Source organism: Scyliorhinus torazame, chromosome 9 (genome assembly GCF_047496885.1).
Source record: "Scyliorhinus torazame isolate Kashiwa2021f chromosome 9, sScyTor2.1, whole genome shotgun sequence".
Taxonomy (NCBI): domain Eukaryota; kingdom Metazoa; phylum Chordata; class Chondrichthyes; order Carcharhiniformes; family Scyliorhinidae; genus Scyliorhinus; species Scyliorhinus torazame.
The window spans coordinates 125,450,977-125,468,220 of record NC_092715.1 but is presented as its reverse complement, the minus strand read 5'-3'; the positions used below and the strand labels follow the sequence as shown (position 1 = coordinate 125,468,220).

Genomic DNA, 17,244 nt, shown 5'->3' with positions numbered 1-17,244 from the left:
ATAGCTCTTTCAAAGAGTCAGCACAGTTAAGGAAGTCACAAGTGCCTGTACCATTCTAGCATTCTATCCAAGATTGTGGCCAAAAAGTGGTAGACTCAGTAGCAAGGGACTGGTCTTTGTGACAGATTAGTTCACAATTTTGGGGGAGGAGGTGGCAGAAGACAAATCTGAACCTCAATGTGCCACTGAATGCTCAGACATTCCACTACTCTATTCTTAAGGAGAGAATACCCTGACTGGATAGGGACAACTAAAATATTGCAAAGTTATACACTTTCAAGCTGAACCTTTAACATTCAGTAGTGATGGTGCTGATCATGTTCCACATCTTTCATAAACATAATTGTCGAGACTATGCCCCTTTAATTTTGAAAATATGGTTTTCAAACTTTCAACTGATCGAAAATGTTGCAATTCGAAATGAGACTGAACAAACTACTTATAAATTCAAGGTCACCTTCGAAAAGGTGAAAAACAACCAAACCAACATATCCATTAAAACTGTCTAACAAAGCCACAGCTGCCACAGACAGACCCACCCTAAACCTCTTGGAAATACACAATTGGTGAATTATAAACGGTCAGGTTACAGCCACAGCACAGAGATTGCAAGTGACACATAGGAGTGTGAAAAATATTTTCAGGAGATTTAAAAGGCTGAAAAGCTCTGCTCGGTCCCCCTCTCTCTTTAGAAATAATTGCAATAACAGGTTTGGAAGTCAACTTTATTAGCAATATATCAGCGAACTGAGATCTCTTAATAATTGCAATTTCTTCTACATCTGACCTCATCCATAAAAGCAGCTAATCCAAATTTGCCACCAAATGTAAAATCTACGCCTCAAGGACGAACAAAGGAAACTTAGCCGTATATTCGCTGAACATCATTTCATTGGACTCTAACTTCCCTCATTTCTGGTGCAGGTGTCTATGACATTGTGTTTTTATTATTTTTTCCCCATGGGTTGAACAGTTAATAAATTTGCACTTTATTTAACTTAAGAAACCTTGTTTGATTGGCTCCTTATTGCTCACTGCACAAATAGTTAAACACATTCTCATTTGAAAATGGCACATCTTTGTGAAAAAAAACATAAACTTCTGTTGTGATGAGCAGAAAAGGTTGAATGGAGCAGAGCCAGTTCACTCCTTCTCAACTGGTCAGAACATAATATGTCATTACTTTTCCACAGATCATATCATTCCCAAGATGATGGTTCTTGTAGCTTGAGGGAACTATCCTGTAAGGTAACATTACATACACAAGCAAGCCATCTTAATTTGACAAAGAGTCATCCAGACTCGAAACATTAGCTCCCTTTTCTCTCCACCGATGTTGTCAGACCTGCTGAGATTGTGAAGTATTTTCTGTTTTTGTTGATTCCAGCATCCACAGTAATTTGCTTTTATCTTAATTTCAATTGCTATTTTACAAAATAAAAACACTTACCTGCCTTCATTTCCTGAAAATGGCTAATTATGCTGTGGCACAGTTCCATACGTACCAATCACATATCCTGTTAACAGCTAATGACTAGGCTCATTAAGAAAAAGGTTACTTGAGTGAGGAATGAGAAGGTAAGCAATGCACATAGAAATGCAAATGAGGAGCAGTCAACCACTTCAAGGACAAAGGGGGAGAACGCAGGTATATAAAGGAAAACCCTGCACTGCCTCAATTCCATTAGCCACAAAATATTTTTGGGCCAGGATTCACAAAACCGAGATGTACTTGTGAATGGTTACATTGTCCAGTATAAAATATACCAGTTTGTATTACAACTCAGCTGTCCACTTTATAATATTTCTGTTTCATTTACCTCAGAGTCTTCACTGTTGACTCCAAGCTCAAGAATAGCATGGGGAGATTTCATTTTGGCTTGCGTTGAATGACCCATTTCAAGGTTAAGACAGAACCCAATCTTCTCAAGCTGTAAATATGATCAAATTTGAGATATTAGTGCAGAATAGACATTGGAATAACTTTTCAGACTACTTATTTGCCTCCCCTCCCTCTCCCATCTTGGCCTTGCATTGTAACTCGGTTTTGACTTCATACAGCACTTGGTCTTGACTCAGCATGTGCAATACCATGAAAAATCTACTAGCTGTGTACATAATTTTACTTCAAAGTATTGAGTTGCCTCAATACTGAAAAACAATCAGCAAATTAAGGCTATCCACATTTCTAACGAACATGGGGTAATATTGGTCATTTGAAATGAATGGAAAAGATAATTGGGTGCAACATAATGTGGGCTGTTGTTTGCTTGCACTCATCTTGTGCTATTGCTGAAGATGAACTTCACCTCAATAAGCCACTATTTGCAATATATGTTTGTTAGAAAAAGCAGCCACTTATTTGGATTTTCACAAACTTCTCTACTCTAATACTGCATAATTTTTCAAGTCATTCAACAGGACAATGACTTGAGACCACCACTACTGAAATTACAATGTCTAATAAGAATATTTCCCAGAATTCTAGGGTATTCATGATTGGATTCTAAAGCTCCACGAGAAAAGCACAAGGAATTCTACCTGTAGGTAGCAAGCAAAGAACCAGAAGTATTAAACAAGTCAAGACTATTTAGGATTTGATATGTCCCAGTTGATAACATTTCCATCGGAGTCAGGTGGTCATGGATTCAAAGCCTGTACAGAAACATTGGCAAGACATTCATGGAAACATAGAAAATAGGAGCAGGAGACCATTCGGCCCTTTGAGCCTGCTCCACCATTCATTATCATGCCTGATCATCCAATTAAATAGCCTAATCCCGCTTTCCCCCCATATCCTTTGATCCTCTTCTCCCTAAGTGCTATATGTAATTGTTTCTTGAAAAAATGCAATGTTGTGGCCTCAACTACTTCCCGTGATAACGAATTCCACAGGCCGGCCAGGCCCTAGGAGCAGAAATTTCTCCTCATCTCAGTCCTAACTGATCTACACCATCTCCTCAGGGGTAGACCCCTGGTTCTGGACACACCCACTAATAGCCCGGTTAACATTTTACAGGTTTCTATGAGATCCCCCCCTTGTTATTCAGAATTCCAGCAAATACAATCCTAACCAATTCAATCTCTCCACTGTCCCAAGAATTAGTCTGGTGAACCTTCGCTGCACTCTCTCGATAGCTAGAACCTCCTTCTTCAGATAAAGAGACCACAATTGCACACAATATTCCAGGTGTGGCCTCACCAAAGTATAATTGCTGCAAGACATCCCTGCTCCTGTACTCAAAATTCCAGTACAGTGCTGAATTGAGACCCGCATCTTCCAAGTTGCTGTTGCTCATGAGGACATGAAGTTATATTGCAGCATTTGAAAAGTAACAGTTAATTCTCCAAGGGTGGTGGCCCATTCTCTCACAAACTTTACAAACAGAAATAAACATCACTCAGTTCCCTGCCATACCTGGATGGTGATAAACTGTGGATACAATTCACCCAAAAAATGACTAGAGCGATTCTCCAGAAAGATTTCCAAGTGTGGTAGGGAGCAGGAACTGCTGTGAGCTTCCCAGCGTTCGGCCCATCGAGGCCGGCAATGCTACTCAACATGAATTGGTCCACTTGATGAGACCTCATGACCTTCACACCGCAACTGAAGTCTCCCCAGCCGATCCGCCAGGACCGCGCTCGCCAGCCTCCCGCTAACAAGGTTCAGCAGCACTTACAAAGCCAACCCCACTCAGCTCGCAGCCATGACGCCGAGATGATCAGCTCAAATGTTTGGCGACACAGACCTGGGGAGGCTCCTAGATGTGGTCGAGGCCAGGAGGGATGTCCTGTTCTCCGAAGGGTCCTGAAGGGTGAGCCACAAGGCAGTCAGTGCCGCTAGGGACGAAGTTGCAGTGGCCGTAAGCTCAGGCAGCATGACTACGACTGGCCTCCAGTGCCGCAAGGTCAACAATCTACACCAGGCAGCACAGGTGAGTTAACCCTCACATCCGGAACCTTCCCTTCCCCCCCACCCCCCAAACCACACTTCACCCCCCCACGCCACCCCCCCCCCCCCCAGCAAGCCACTGTGAACCACACATGTGGCTCATGATGCCCTCTGTGTCACTGCAGGAGAAGTTCTCTCACAATCACCAGGAGGGGGCCCAGACTGGCGAACAGATGCCACACATAAGAATCCTCACAACATTGGAGGATGGACCCTAGAGGTGACGGCGGTGGCCGAGGACAGAGCAGTCAGCAATACGGAGGTTGGCGCATGCCGCAGAGGTGAGGATCCACCAGTCCACAACTGGATGGACTATCACACGTGAATTGTTAATGCCAGAGAGACTGACCCATCCCTCCCACTGAGCACGTGTTCATTCTCCCGCAGGCACCGGCCCATCGGGGGTGGCCCCGACCCCTGCATCCCATGAGGCCACCTCGGAGGAAAGCACAGAGGATGCCACATTCGAAGTGTCACCCTCCACCAGCGCAGATACACACACCTTGGTGGGAACAGTTTGTGGTCAGGCTTCTGGGGCAGAATCTGGTGAGCAACGCACTGTTGCTGATGTACATCAGGTGGAGGCAGGAACCCCCAAGTGAGACAGCAGTTAGACGGTTGCTGGATCCCAGGATCCAGCTGGGTCCCAGTCAGTTGCTCAGCCTCTGGAACAGGTTCACCCGGAGCTGATGGAGACGTTAGGGAGTGGCCAGGACATCCAGAGGGAGATGTCAACAAAACTCCAACAGGTCTATAGCCGATTGGAGGAGACCCAGAGGCTACTGGTGCAGGAGATTTGCCAGCAATGCATGGCACCGAGGCCAACAATGCTAGAGTGGCAACCGCAGCTGAGAGCCTTGCACAGGGGCCATGCTTATCTTCTCTGTATCGCTCCAATTTTAGTATATGTGCTGCCGAAGCGAGCACCGCAGCGGAGAGCCTGGTGGACGTCAGCAGCATTTATGGAGGTGTCCAAGGTGTGGCGCAGTCGGTGACGGCCATGGCGAAGGGCCTCGGCCCTTAGGAATGTGGGGAACGTGACTCAAGGCTGACTTTGTTGAGGTGCTGTGGGACATGTCTCGCTCTCAGATGGGAATGGCAGAGGCGCTGCGAAGCTTGTCCCAGTCAGAGTTGGGCATTACCGAGTCACTGCAGAACATGGCCCAATCACGGAGGAGCATCACCAAAAGCGTCAACACAATGGTGCAGACATTGGGAGCCTCCAGGGTTGGCAGAGCCAAATGACACATGGGCAGCAGGGGCTTAAACCAGCTGCCCCTCCATCCTGAGGTGTATCTCAGGGCCCTGTGGGCACCGACCAGGAGGAGGGGATGCTGGGTGGCCATCAGCTCCCCCAAGTGCCACCTCTCTGATGAGCCTTGCGCTCGCAGCCAGCATCCAGACAGGGTGACACGGCTGTGCATGTGCCATTGACAAGTGCCCCGGGGCCCTCCGTGGAAGGGAGTGTGGGGATAGTGTGTTGGCACCATTGGGATAGTGGGGCACTTTATACACTTGAACGAGGAAGATTAAAATACCCTCAACACAACCAGTATGACGCCTTTGGCTCTTCGTTCCACGATGCGTGTGACCACCAATCTCACCCCCCAGACATGCCCCCCACCCGACGCGCCCTGCCCACGCACACCTGGCCACGGACAAGCACACAGGGCTGGGGCTCATCTCCTGGGTGTTGGGAGGTTGGTTGCTGCTTGTGTGGTACTTCCTCCTGCAGCGTTCACAGTGTCCATGCATCAAGGTGTGATTGGGATGCTAGACAATGAGATCCACATGCTACATGCCTGCCCACCCAGAGGGATCCACTTGGGACGTGTGAAGTGCTCACTGAACCAATATTGCCAATCCCTATTAGCAATAGCCTTCAGCCGCACGACCAGAGACCTCTGTGGTCAGTGGGTGTTGCGGGTGGTCGGTGGGGCAGACAGGCAGGGGCTTAGTTGCCCCTGATATGGGAACACGTTCCAGGGGTTGGCATGATGGGCTGGCGCACGTCCGCACTCATCCCGCAGGCTGTCCCACCAGCCCCGATGGCGGCCTAACCCCAACCGGGGCTGCACCCCCGGATCATAGGGGCTCATTGCCTGTATGTAAAAATGGCTGCTCACCTCCTCAGTTCCCCGCAGCAGAACATCCGGCAGGTTCACATTTTTCAAAAGGAGTATTAATCAGCGCCAGCGTGATCACTTGCTGGGGTGGCCGCTGAAAGACGGGAGACCGTTGGCTCCCATTAATTATATGGATATAGGGTTTAAGTGGTGATAATTGGTTTCTCACCATAAAACTACGGTTCGAGCGAGAGTGCAACGGGTCCGGTGAATCGCGTCCCACCAAGTATCCGCCTCCCACCAAGTATAACTTTGGGTGTGTTTCGCGGGGTGATTGCCAGGCGTTTGGGTATGATCTGTATTCACTCACACTTGGGGAATTTCTCATTGAAAAATCCCACTGCAGTGGGGAATTAAAGGCGCCGACAAGACCCTATCCTCAGAGATCGGGGTGCCATTTTTGAAGGGTGCCCAGACCTCAACATGAGGTTGAGGGGATCCACCACCCCCACCCATGGACCTCGTGATTCCCCACAGACATGGACAACACCCTGAACCCTCACACCCGGAGGGGCAACCGACCCCCATCACAAAAAGTCTGCATCACCAACCCACCCCACACCCATCCATCCTCATAGGCATTGGGGCATTGCACCACCCCTCCCCAAGTGAGCATACCCCACAATTGGGTCGCCGAGGGACCTCCCTTTTAGTCCCGCTCTCCTTTCAGGGCAACCCCCTATCATACCCCTTTCATGGGCATGGTCCGCTCAGGCTCCAACACTTAGCACCCGGGCAGTGCCAACCTGGCACTGCCCCAGGCATCCCTGTAGTGCCAGGTTGGCACTGCCAGGGTGCCAGGGCACTGCCCTGCCCTGTCCCATCCAGCCAGGGCTCCAATGGCCTCAGAGCCCCTCCCACCCACCTTCCCGGTGTGACCATTACGTGTGCTTTCCATTTCTGGAGACCACTACTAATCTATGCTGGCATGAGGCCTCACACGTGGGGCCGGTGAATACCGGTAGCCAGGAGACTGTTTTTTCAAATGGGCAGTGCATATTGAAAAGAGCCTAATAATTCATTTAAATACGTTGCTGGGCGTGATCCCGATCATTTCCGGCATAGAGGGTCAGGAGCATAACGTGCAGCTCGGCGCCTGGCACAAAACACGTTTTTGGCCTCTCCCACTATGCATCCGCTGTAACGCAAATCGGGACTGGGCATACGCAATGGGAAAATCATGTCTTGTAGTTATACTTCAAAGTAATTCTCTTTACGTGAAGTGCTTTGGGATATTCTTTTGTGATACAAGCGCAAATTCTTCCTTTTAAAAAGAAAACCCCGAGTATTTGGTTTTGATCATTGACTTATATTACCTTTTTAGGAGCAAAAGTACTTTGCCTCAGTTTTTCAACAATATCTTGCCCCATATTTGTCCAGGCTTGGCAAAAGGCCTCAGCTTTCTCTTGACTCAGGTGAATATTTTCCAGTTGTTGTTGAAGAGCAGCGGGTTTCATGTTGTAATAGGCTGCCTAATAAGGAAATACACAAGTGAAAATTCAAAAGAAGCCACATTCCATCCAGTCTTGGAAATATATTGCCATTCCTTTAGTCGCTGAGGCGAAATCCTGGAACACCCTCCCTCCCTCCCTCACAGCACTGTTCGTGTACGTTTACCACATGGAGTGCAGTGGTTCAAGAAGGTAACTTCCCACCACCTTCTCAAGAGCAATTAGTGTTGGGCAATAAATGCTGGTCTGGTCAGTCATGTCCACATCCTGTGAGTGAATAAAAAAAGAATATGTATCCACCCCCCATCCACCACCAGAGTGAAGATTCCACCATTCGGGCGAGTTTCTGCTGAGTCGGATGCTGTGAGTCGGGAGACATCCCAACTCGGGTGAAAATCCAGACCTATTTATTATAATCTTGGAGCTACTCAACTTCACTATCCAGTTTTAATATCACACTTTGTCAACTTCCTCCTCATTAACCATTCAAATATTGTAGCCGCTTAAAATGGCTAACTCCTGATTAGAATGGCCAAACCCCGATTTAAAATGGCAAACGGAAGAGGCTGATGGGAAAATCAGCCAACAGGACTCAAACAGACAGCTGCAGGTAAAGCAATGTATTCGCCTCTGGGGAAGCCAGACCGAATCGATAACAACACCCCAGCCATCTGCATATTAACCAGCAATCCCCGGGAATAATTGATACAAAATAGAAACACAAAGCCAACCCAGACCTTTCGGCGCCAGCAGGTGCTGACACAAAGAGAGGTAAATGACCACCCCTCTACTCCAGCATTGGAGACTATCGAACCAAGTGATTGGGACCAAGTCCAATCACTTGGAACCAGGTACAAGGTCCGTCCCGAGAGGCGGGAAGCCCCTGGGGACTATAAGAATAGGGGCCAAGTTCAAATCGACCCTTCTTCTCCTCTCCGCACCCTTCGAGACCCTTCTGCTGACCTTCTACAATAGCCGCAAGAGAACGTAAGTTTTACTCCAACGATCGCTACGAGATAGGTACTCCTGACTATCGACCTGTACCAGCTTTTGAATCCCGCAGGCTCAGAACCCATTCGAAAAGCGATTTGTTTCCCTCACCTAGTGGGCTATTTTCAAAGTTAAGTATTGGCATGTTAGTTGTAGGAAGTAGCTTAGAAATAGAATTAATGTACAAGTATTAATTGCTATATATAATAAATGAGTGTTGATTTAACTCTTACTAAGCGGTGTATTGGATTATTGATCATTACTCGGACTTGAACCACGTGGCGGTATCAGAAAGATACCTTGCGACTCAAGAGCAAAGGTGACAGAATAAGAACAATTAAACTGAGGCTAAAACGAGCAACAATATCCACATTTATAATGCTCCCTCCAAACCCACCTCACATAAACACAGCTTTCAATACATTTCAACGATTGGTTCCCACAACAAATCAGACAAGATTTTTAGAAATCTGAACAATATCACATCTGTTTCACACTGACATAATTAAATTTATCCACCGAATTGTGTAATTAAAATTCATTTAAAATACATTAAAATGTTTACTTAAAGGCCTGACGTTTCCCAAAAGGGCTTTGATACATTTCCCTGGAGTTGTGATGCAGTGAATTGATTCTGGACTGTGTTGTCTGAGTATTTTGAGACAATTCCCAGGGTGTGTCTGCACAGGCTGTAATTTACACTGATCGAGTATTTTGTCTAGCTTCTGGCAGTTTCAGTCTTAAAGCTTTCAAAATTATTTGGACAAACACTAGCAAGATAAAATTTACATTTAGCATTTTCTTTTTAAACAGAGGCCATGCCTGTTTTAAAAGAAATAAACTCAACAGGTGTGCAGAAGAAAAAACGAACAATGACAATATACTGAAAATACATCTATTATAGTTATGTTTGTGCTCTATAAACTTTGGGAAGTGTATTACCCAGCCTAGGTCTTATTTCCATGCTAACCTATTAATTATTTTTAAAAGTACCAGTTAAATTATGAAGCCAACAATTTTGTTGGCCTTTTCTATGAGCAAAGCACAGGTAAAAATTATTCACTTTGAACCTCCCGTGAGGTTTTTGTTCAGTTTTCAGAGACTCTCGCCCATCTCTCATCATTATACATGGTTCTGAAATTTATAAAACACAAAACAAAAGCTACAACAGGTATATGACTTTTAGTCCCTGCACACACAGGCTCAATATAAATTAAACATGAATTAAGCTTTTGAAATTTTCCCTCTTGTTTTCATAATTCTTAAAGATTAGACTACTGGTTAAAAAAAAAAAGTGTTGGAAGGAGAAGAAAAAATATTGCATCAATACTCTGACAATGGCATTGAATTTTGGGAAATTAGGGGTACAAGCCAAATCAGTGTACACAAATTCAAGAGTCTCAGCAAATATATAAGCAACAAGCCCAAGGTTTAGGAAAAAATAAAGTATTTAAGTAAACGCCTACATAAAAGCACTAATAGACAAATTCAATGGATCAATTTCATTACATTACTGTAAATAAGCATTTTTCTTTTAAATTTTTGGGGCAGTAGATATTTCAGTTAATCATAAAAAGAAATTCAGAAAGCATTTTGAGCAATCTGCATGTCCCCAGTGGTCGGATTGCAGTAGGTGGCAAGCTAAGTAAGTTTGCGGATGACACCAAGGTTGGTAGAGTGGCAGATAGTGTTGAGGATTTCCAGAGGACACAGCAGGACGTAGATAGGTTGGAGACTTGGGGCAGAGAAATGGCAAATGGAGTTTAATCCAGACAAATGTGAGGTAATGCATTTTGGTAGGTCTAACATCGAAGGGAAAAGTACCGTAAATGGCAAAACACCTGGGAATATAGAAAGTCAGAGAGATCTGGGCGTGCAGGTCCACAGATCGTTGAAGGTGGACAAGGTAGTCAAGAAAACATACAGAATGCTTGCCTTCATTGGATGGGACATAGAGTATAAAAACTGGCAAGTCATGCTATGGTTGTACAGAGCGTTGGTAAGGCCGCACTTGGAATATTGCGCACAATTGTGGTCGTCACACTACCAAAAGGATGTGGAGGCTTTGGAGAGAGTGCAGAGGAGGTTTACCAGGATGTGCCTGGTCTGGAGGGTGTTAGCTATGTGGAGAGGCTGAATAGACTCAAGACTGTTTTCATTAGAAAGGCGGAGGTTGAGGGTGACCTGATAGAGATCTACAACATTACGAGGGGCATGGATAGAGTGGATCGGCAGGCACTCTTTCCTAGGGTGGAGGGGTCAGTCACCAAGAGGCATAGGTTTAAAGTCCGTGGGACAAAGTTTAAAGGAGATGTGTGAGGCAGGTTTTTTTATGCCGAGGGTGGCGAGTGCCTGGAACGCGTTGCCAGGGGAAGTTGTGGAAGCAGAAGCAAATCCCTGGGAATTACAGACCTGTCAGTCTTACATCTGTGGTGAGCAAAATATTGGAAAGGATTCTGAGAGATAGGATTTATGATTATTTAGAAAACATAGTTTGATTAAAGATAGTCAGCATGGCTTTGTGAGGGGCAGAACATGCCTCACAAGCCTCATTGAATTCTTTGAGGATGTGACAAGACACATTGATGAAGGTCAGGAAGTGGATATGGGGTATATGGATTTCAGGAAAGCATTTGATAAGGTTCTCCATGGTAGGCTCATTCAGAAAGTCAGGGGGCATGAGTTACAGGGAAATTTGGCTGTCTGGATACAGAGTGGCTGGCCGAAAGAAGACAGCGAGTGGTAGTGGATGGAAAGTGTTCCACCTGGAGGTCGGTGACCAGTAGTGTCCCACAGGGCTCTGTTCTGGGACCTCTGCTCTTTGTGTTTTTTATAAATAACTTGGATGAGGAAGTGGAAGGTTGGCTAGCAAGTTTGCCGATGACCGAAGGTTGGTGGAGTTGTAGATAGTGTCGAGGGCTGTTGCAGGTTACAACAGGATGCAGAACTGAGCTGAGAAGTGGCAGACGGAGTTCAACCTAGATAAATGTGAAGAAATTAATTTTGGTAGGTCGAATTTGAATGGCGAATACAGGGGTAAAGGCAGGTGGCGCAATTCTCCCAGCCCCATGCCGGGCCGGAGAAACGCCACAACCGTGCCACGCCGCCCCAACGCCGGCACGCGATTCTCCGAGGTGCGGAGAATCGGCACTATTTGCGCCGGCGCGTTGGCGCGACACCGGTCACGGGCCGCTGTCCGTGGCGGGCCGCCGATTCTCAGGCACGGATGGGCCGCGCGGAAAAAGCAGAGTCCCGCCGCCGTCGTTCAGCGTCCCGGCATCGCGGGCTGTCTCGGCGGCAACTCCAATTCTCAGAGCCGCAGCGGGCTCAGAGAATCCCGGCCATGGTGTCCAGTTCTGGTCGCCTCATTATAGGAAGGATGTGGATGCTTTGGAGAGGGTGCAGAGGAGATTTACCAGGCTGCTGCCTGGACTGGAGGGCATGTGTTATGAAAAAAGGTTGCGGGAGCTCGGGCTTTTCTCACTGGAGCGAAGAAGGAAGAGCGGTCACCTGTACAAGGTGATGAGGGCATGATTAGAGTGAATAGCCAGAGACTTTTCCCCAGGGCGGAAATGGCTGTCACGAGGGGACATAATTTTAAGGTGATTGGAGGAAGGTATAGGGGAGATGTCAGAGGTTGGTTCTTTACACAGAGAGTGGTGGGTGCGTGGAATGCACTGCCAGCGGTGGTGGTGGAGTCAAGAGTCATTGGGGACATTTAAGCGACTCTTGGACAGGCACATGGACAGCAGTAAATTGAACGGGTGTAGGTTGGATTGATCTTAGATTAGGATAAATGGACGGCATAACATCGTGGGCTGAATGGCCTGTACTGTTCTATGCTCTATTAACGGCGTTCAATAGGCATCTTGATAAACACATGGATAGGATGGGCATAGAGGGATACGGCAAAAGGAAGTGCTGAGGGTTTTGACAAAGGTTGGCATCATGACCGGTACAGGCTTAGAGGGCCGAAGGGCCTGTTCCTGTGCTGCATTGTTCTTTGTTCTAACAAAGTCAAAATACAAACGAAAACAGAATCATGATGAAATACAGCATTTATGCAGGCCATTCAGCCCATCGCCCACTGCCAGCTCTTAAAACAATTAATCCCATTCCCCTGCGCTTCCCATGTCCTGCAAATGTTTCGCCTTCAACTATTACCAATCTCCCCTTTTGAAAGTTATCATTGTATCTGCTTCCAGCACTTTCAGGCACACATGCTGGATTACAACCTGCTGTGTTAAAAATAAAATTGTCCTCTCACTTCAGGATCTTTTAACAATTACTTTAAATTTGTGTCGCTCATTACCAACCCTTCTGCCATGGAAACAGCATCTCTATGTGCACCATCAAAATCTGTACCTAATTTTCAACATCTCTATTAAATTTCTCCTGAACCCTTTCTGCTCTAAAGGAGAATAATCTAGCTTCCCTGACAGCCCCGTTGAGGTGGGACCCATCTATCTTTGACAGGTACTTCCTGTCCTGTCCAAAGGTTGGTTTCAATGCTCCAGGAGTAAAAAGCCTTTCCACCTGCACCATTTCTCCAGTCTTGCAATAACCTGACCCACCTTACTGAACCCAACTCAGTCACATGTAGTACAGGAAGAAAAATATGGGAGAAAACGTTTTTGGTAGTCGACAAATTTGTAAACTTTACAGTAAATCATTAATTTTAAAGCATCAGGTACTTTACGGAGTTTTTTAAAAAACTGTCTGGAAAGTTACTATCCTACACTAACCAGTTCAATGTGTGCTGACAATTTACACAAATCAAACTCCACTATTTTAGATTTGTAATACAGTAATCTCTTGCTGTTCACAGGGCTTACATTCCCACAAAACCTTACAAATGGCAAAATCACAAATGACGAACATGCTTTACAATGGGAATCAATTAGATGTCCTAAAATTTTCCATATATAAAGGATCAAAGACATCTATTTTAAAATAAATTTGAAGAGCAATTTATTGGAGAAATTGTTTAGAAAACAAAAAAACAAGAAAAATGCAAAGTTCGGCACACTTAAAAGTGTGAGAGTGGAAGTGGATTGTGATCAGGAATTAAATAGAGTCCAAAGATGTGCAGGTTAGCTGGGGTTATGGATAGGGCAGGGTAGTAAACCTGGGTGGGGTGTTCATTCAGAGGGTCGGTGCAGATTCAAGGGCCAAATGACCTCTATTTGCACTGTAGTTTTATGGTTCTATAAAGGAAAACCCACATGCAAACAAAAGCAGACAACACAACACGCTATGCACAATTTCTACTTCACAAAATACTTCATGGACATCTTCCTTTTCTTAAACAAATTATATTTTGGCATTTTCTAAGGATAGCTTCTAATTTTACTTTCAAAACCATGGATAAGTGAACACTTGGGCCCACAATGGGTGAACTGGTGTGTACGGAAAAGCGAATACGCGAAAGAGGAAGTTGCGAACTGTATCGTACACCGCAAAATAAATGAATTCGCTTTCAGTTTTAAAATCAAACCTTATAATTTTTACTGTGGTTCCACAACTTTTATAAAATGCAATGCTACTCAATGGAATGCGATTGCTGAGCTTTTCAAATGATTAATAAAAGTCAAAATTTTATGTACTGCAATTTCCCATTATTTTACCTGTTCCAGGATAAAAGAGACAGTTTCCAGCACTAAGCAGAGGTCTTGTTTTTCCAGATAAAGTGCAACGTGAAGCTTTTCTTTCTCTTCTTCATTAAATGAATCCTCATCCTAAAACCATAATTGATTAGTACTGTACCGATACAAGACAATATAATCAGCACTGTAAAACGATATTAGTAAACTGCATAGATAGTTAGTTTTGAATGGTAGCTAATTACATATGAAGAACACGCTGATAAAATTAACTTCTGTCCAAATTAAGATAATGCTTAAAACAATATTTTAAATCAGTTGGGAGGTCCTTTGGTGTAAATTGCCAGGTTTCACTAACTGTACATTTAATTTTATTTATTTTTAGTTAACTAACAGGGGCAAAATAAAAATGTGTTCACCAATGAAAAATAAAACGCCAAATAAAATGAGAACAGAACATTTACAGTAGTGGAAAAGGTCACCAAGCCAGGCATCTGGAGGAAACTATTATTGAAAATGAACATACACAAAGAAATGAATGTGTTGGTCCATGTTCTGCAGTACTGGAGGAGGTGCAGAGGCCATTCTCCAGGATGTTGCTTGGGGTAGAACATTGAAGTTACAAAGACAGGTTGGATAGGTTTGGGTTGTTTTTGCTGGAGCAGAGAGAAGGCAGAGGGGCAACCCGATCGAGGTATATAATATTATGAGTGGCATGGATAGAGTGCGTAGGGAGCAGATGCTCTTCTTAGTTGAAGGGTCAATCATGAGGGGGCACATGTTCAAGATGAGGGGCAGAAGGTTTAGGGAGGATTTGAGAAAAAGCTTTTTTACCTAGGGGGTGGTGACGGTCTGGAATGCACTGTCGGGGAGGATGGTGGAGGCAGGTTGCCTCACATCCTTTAAAAAGTACCCGGATGAGTATGAATGTTATGACGTGCCAAGTGCTTGCAAATGGGATTAGGTAGGTAGGTAGGTAGGTCAGGTGCCAGTGCAGATTCAATGGGCCGAAGGACCTCTTTTGCATTTTATTTTTCTGTGATTTTGTGAATATTAAGAGAAACAAATAGGGAAGATAGAGAAACTATTTCTGCTATGTAGAGAGCCTGAGACAGGAGAGCATATACTGTATAAAAAAAATAGAGCCAGATCTTTCATGAGTAAAAGTAGGAAAGACGTCTTCAAGCACAAAGGACAAACAGCATTGATGCAAGTTCAATTGTTAATTAAGATTAAGATGGCTAGATTGTTAGCCAAAGAAATGAAGGAATTATGGAACAAAGGTGGTGTTACGATTCCAGTTGATGTTATAAATAGTCAAGATGATCTCAGAATGGACCCCTGGCTGAAAAGACAGTAGCATGTTTTAAAAATAAAACATGGAAGAGGAGTCAGGACCACTAATTAGTTTTTTTTTTTAATTCATAAACATGAAAAAATTGGATGATACAATACTCCCGCCACCCCCCCCCCCGCCACCCCTCGCTTTGCTTCATAATTACAGAAATTTTAAAATTAACCTGGCAGAAATTTTAAAATTAACCTGGATTAAGTACATAAGATGACTGTGGTAAGACACTCACCACCCCAAGTGAATATTTGTGGATATGTCCTCAGAATCCCCCCAGATGACTATCATGTGAGAATTTCAAAATTCCACTCTCAAAAACACACTTTTAAATCTTCTCTCATAATTACGCTTTCCTTTAGTGGTTTGTATTCCAAACTCCAGTCCAGGTTTTATACATTATTCTTTCAAACCAAGCTTCCACTCCACTTTTAACAAAGATTCTAGGCCAGCATTTTACACCATCCTCTTTTAAGTTTCCTTTGTTTTAACTGCTTTCACACAAGCTCGGATATCCAGCCACTGATTTCCATAGTAATTTCAACTCATGTTCTGCAGGCTGCAGTAAAATCTCGCAACCCTGAAAGTCGCTTCAAATATCTTTCAAGGATCTCAGCCCAGTCGATCTTTACTAAACAGGGGCGTCATTCTCCGACCCCCCGCCGGGTCGGAGAATGACCGTTGGCCGCCGTGAATCCCGCCCCCGCCGAAGTCTCCGGTACCGGAGATTGGGCGGGGGCGGGAATCGGGCCGCGCCGGTTGGCGGGACCCCCCCGCTGGATTCTCCGGCCTGGATGGGCCGAAGTCCCGCCCAGAAATTGCCTGTCCCGCCGGCGTAAATCAAAGCTGGTATTTACCGGCGGGACCAGGCGACGTGGGCGAGCTCCGGGGTCCTGGGGGGGGCGGTGGGGGGGGGGGGGGGGGTGCGGGGCGATCTGACCCCGGGGGGTGCCCCCACGGTGGCCTGGCCCGCGATCGGGGCCCACCGATCCGCGGGCGGTCCTGTGCCGTGGGGGCACTCTTTCCCTTCCGCCTCCGCTACGGCCTCCACCATGGCGGAGGCGGAAGAGACTCTCCTCACTGCGCATGCGCGGGAAACTGACAGCGGCCGCTGACGCTCCCGCGCATGCGCCGGGAAACTGACAGCGGCCGCTGACGCTCCCGCGCATGCGCCGCATTTCCGCGCCAGCTGGCGGGGCAACAAACGCCATTTCCGCCAGCTGGCGGGGCGGAAATCCCTCCGGCGTCGGCCTAGCCCCTCAATGTTGGGGCTAGGCCGCCAAAGATGCGGAGCGATGCCAGTCTGATTGGCGCCGTCTTTGGCGCCAGTCGGCGGACATCCCGCCGTTGGGAGAGAATTTCGCCCCAGATCTCTGTTCTAGTACCTTTTAACCTCAGACTTCTTGGAAACTCTTTGTTTCTCTAGTTTCTTCAGCTAACTGCTCTTCAGATCTCTGCACTTCGTTTTCTTAGTCCCTAGTATGGATTTTCTTCTAGGAAAGCTGAAAGATATGTTCCTCTCTATTTTAAGCCAACTGCTTCTAGCAGAATTGTGAGGGCTGCCTTCTCTCTCCCTATCTATCACCAACTATGATAACTACCATCAAATAAGCAAAACTAAAACTTAAAAGCTTCTCTGGTTTATGAGGCCCCAGTTGCCAAGCAACCACTGCTGGTTTATTTTCTCTTCACACCATAGCTTTCCGGAAAGCAAACCGTCGGAAGGCGCCGGGATCCCTGGTCTTGCACTCAGAGCCTGCGCAGACCAGCTGGC

At 45.9% G+C, this 17,244-nt stretch overlaps 1 protein-coding gene and 1 pseudogene across 2 annotated transcripts in view; both read right to left on the bottom strand.

Annotated features, from left to right (window-relative positions):
• The window catches only part of commd10 (COMM domain containing 10), a 216,980-nt gene that overhangs the window by 186,716 nt on the left and 13,020 nt on the right, over window positions 1-17,244 (bottom strand). For both annotated transcript variants that reach the window (XM_072516496.1, XM_072516495.1), the window contains exons 3-5: window positions 14,147-14,257; window positions 7,395-7,550; window positions 1,821-1,931 (exon numbers count right to left, since the gene is read on the bottom strand). In XM_072516496.1, coding sequence (XP_072372597.1) covers window positions 1,821-1,931; window positions 7,395-7,550; window positions 14,147-14,257 — 378 coding nt within the window. The remainder of the gene's footprint in view (window positions 1-1,820; window positions 1,932-7,394; window positions 7,551-14,146; window positions 14,258-17,244) is intronic.
• LOC140430175 (U6 spliceosomal RNA) lies at window positions 4,806-4,879 on the bottom strand (annotated as a pseudogene).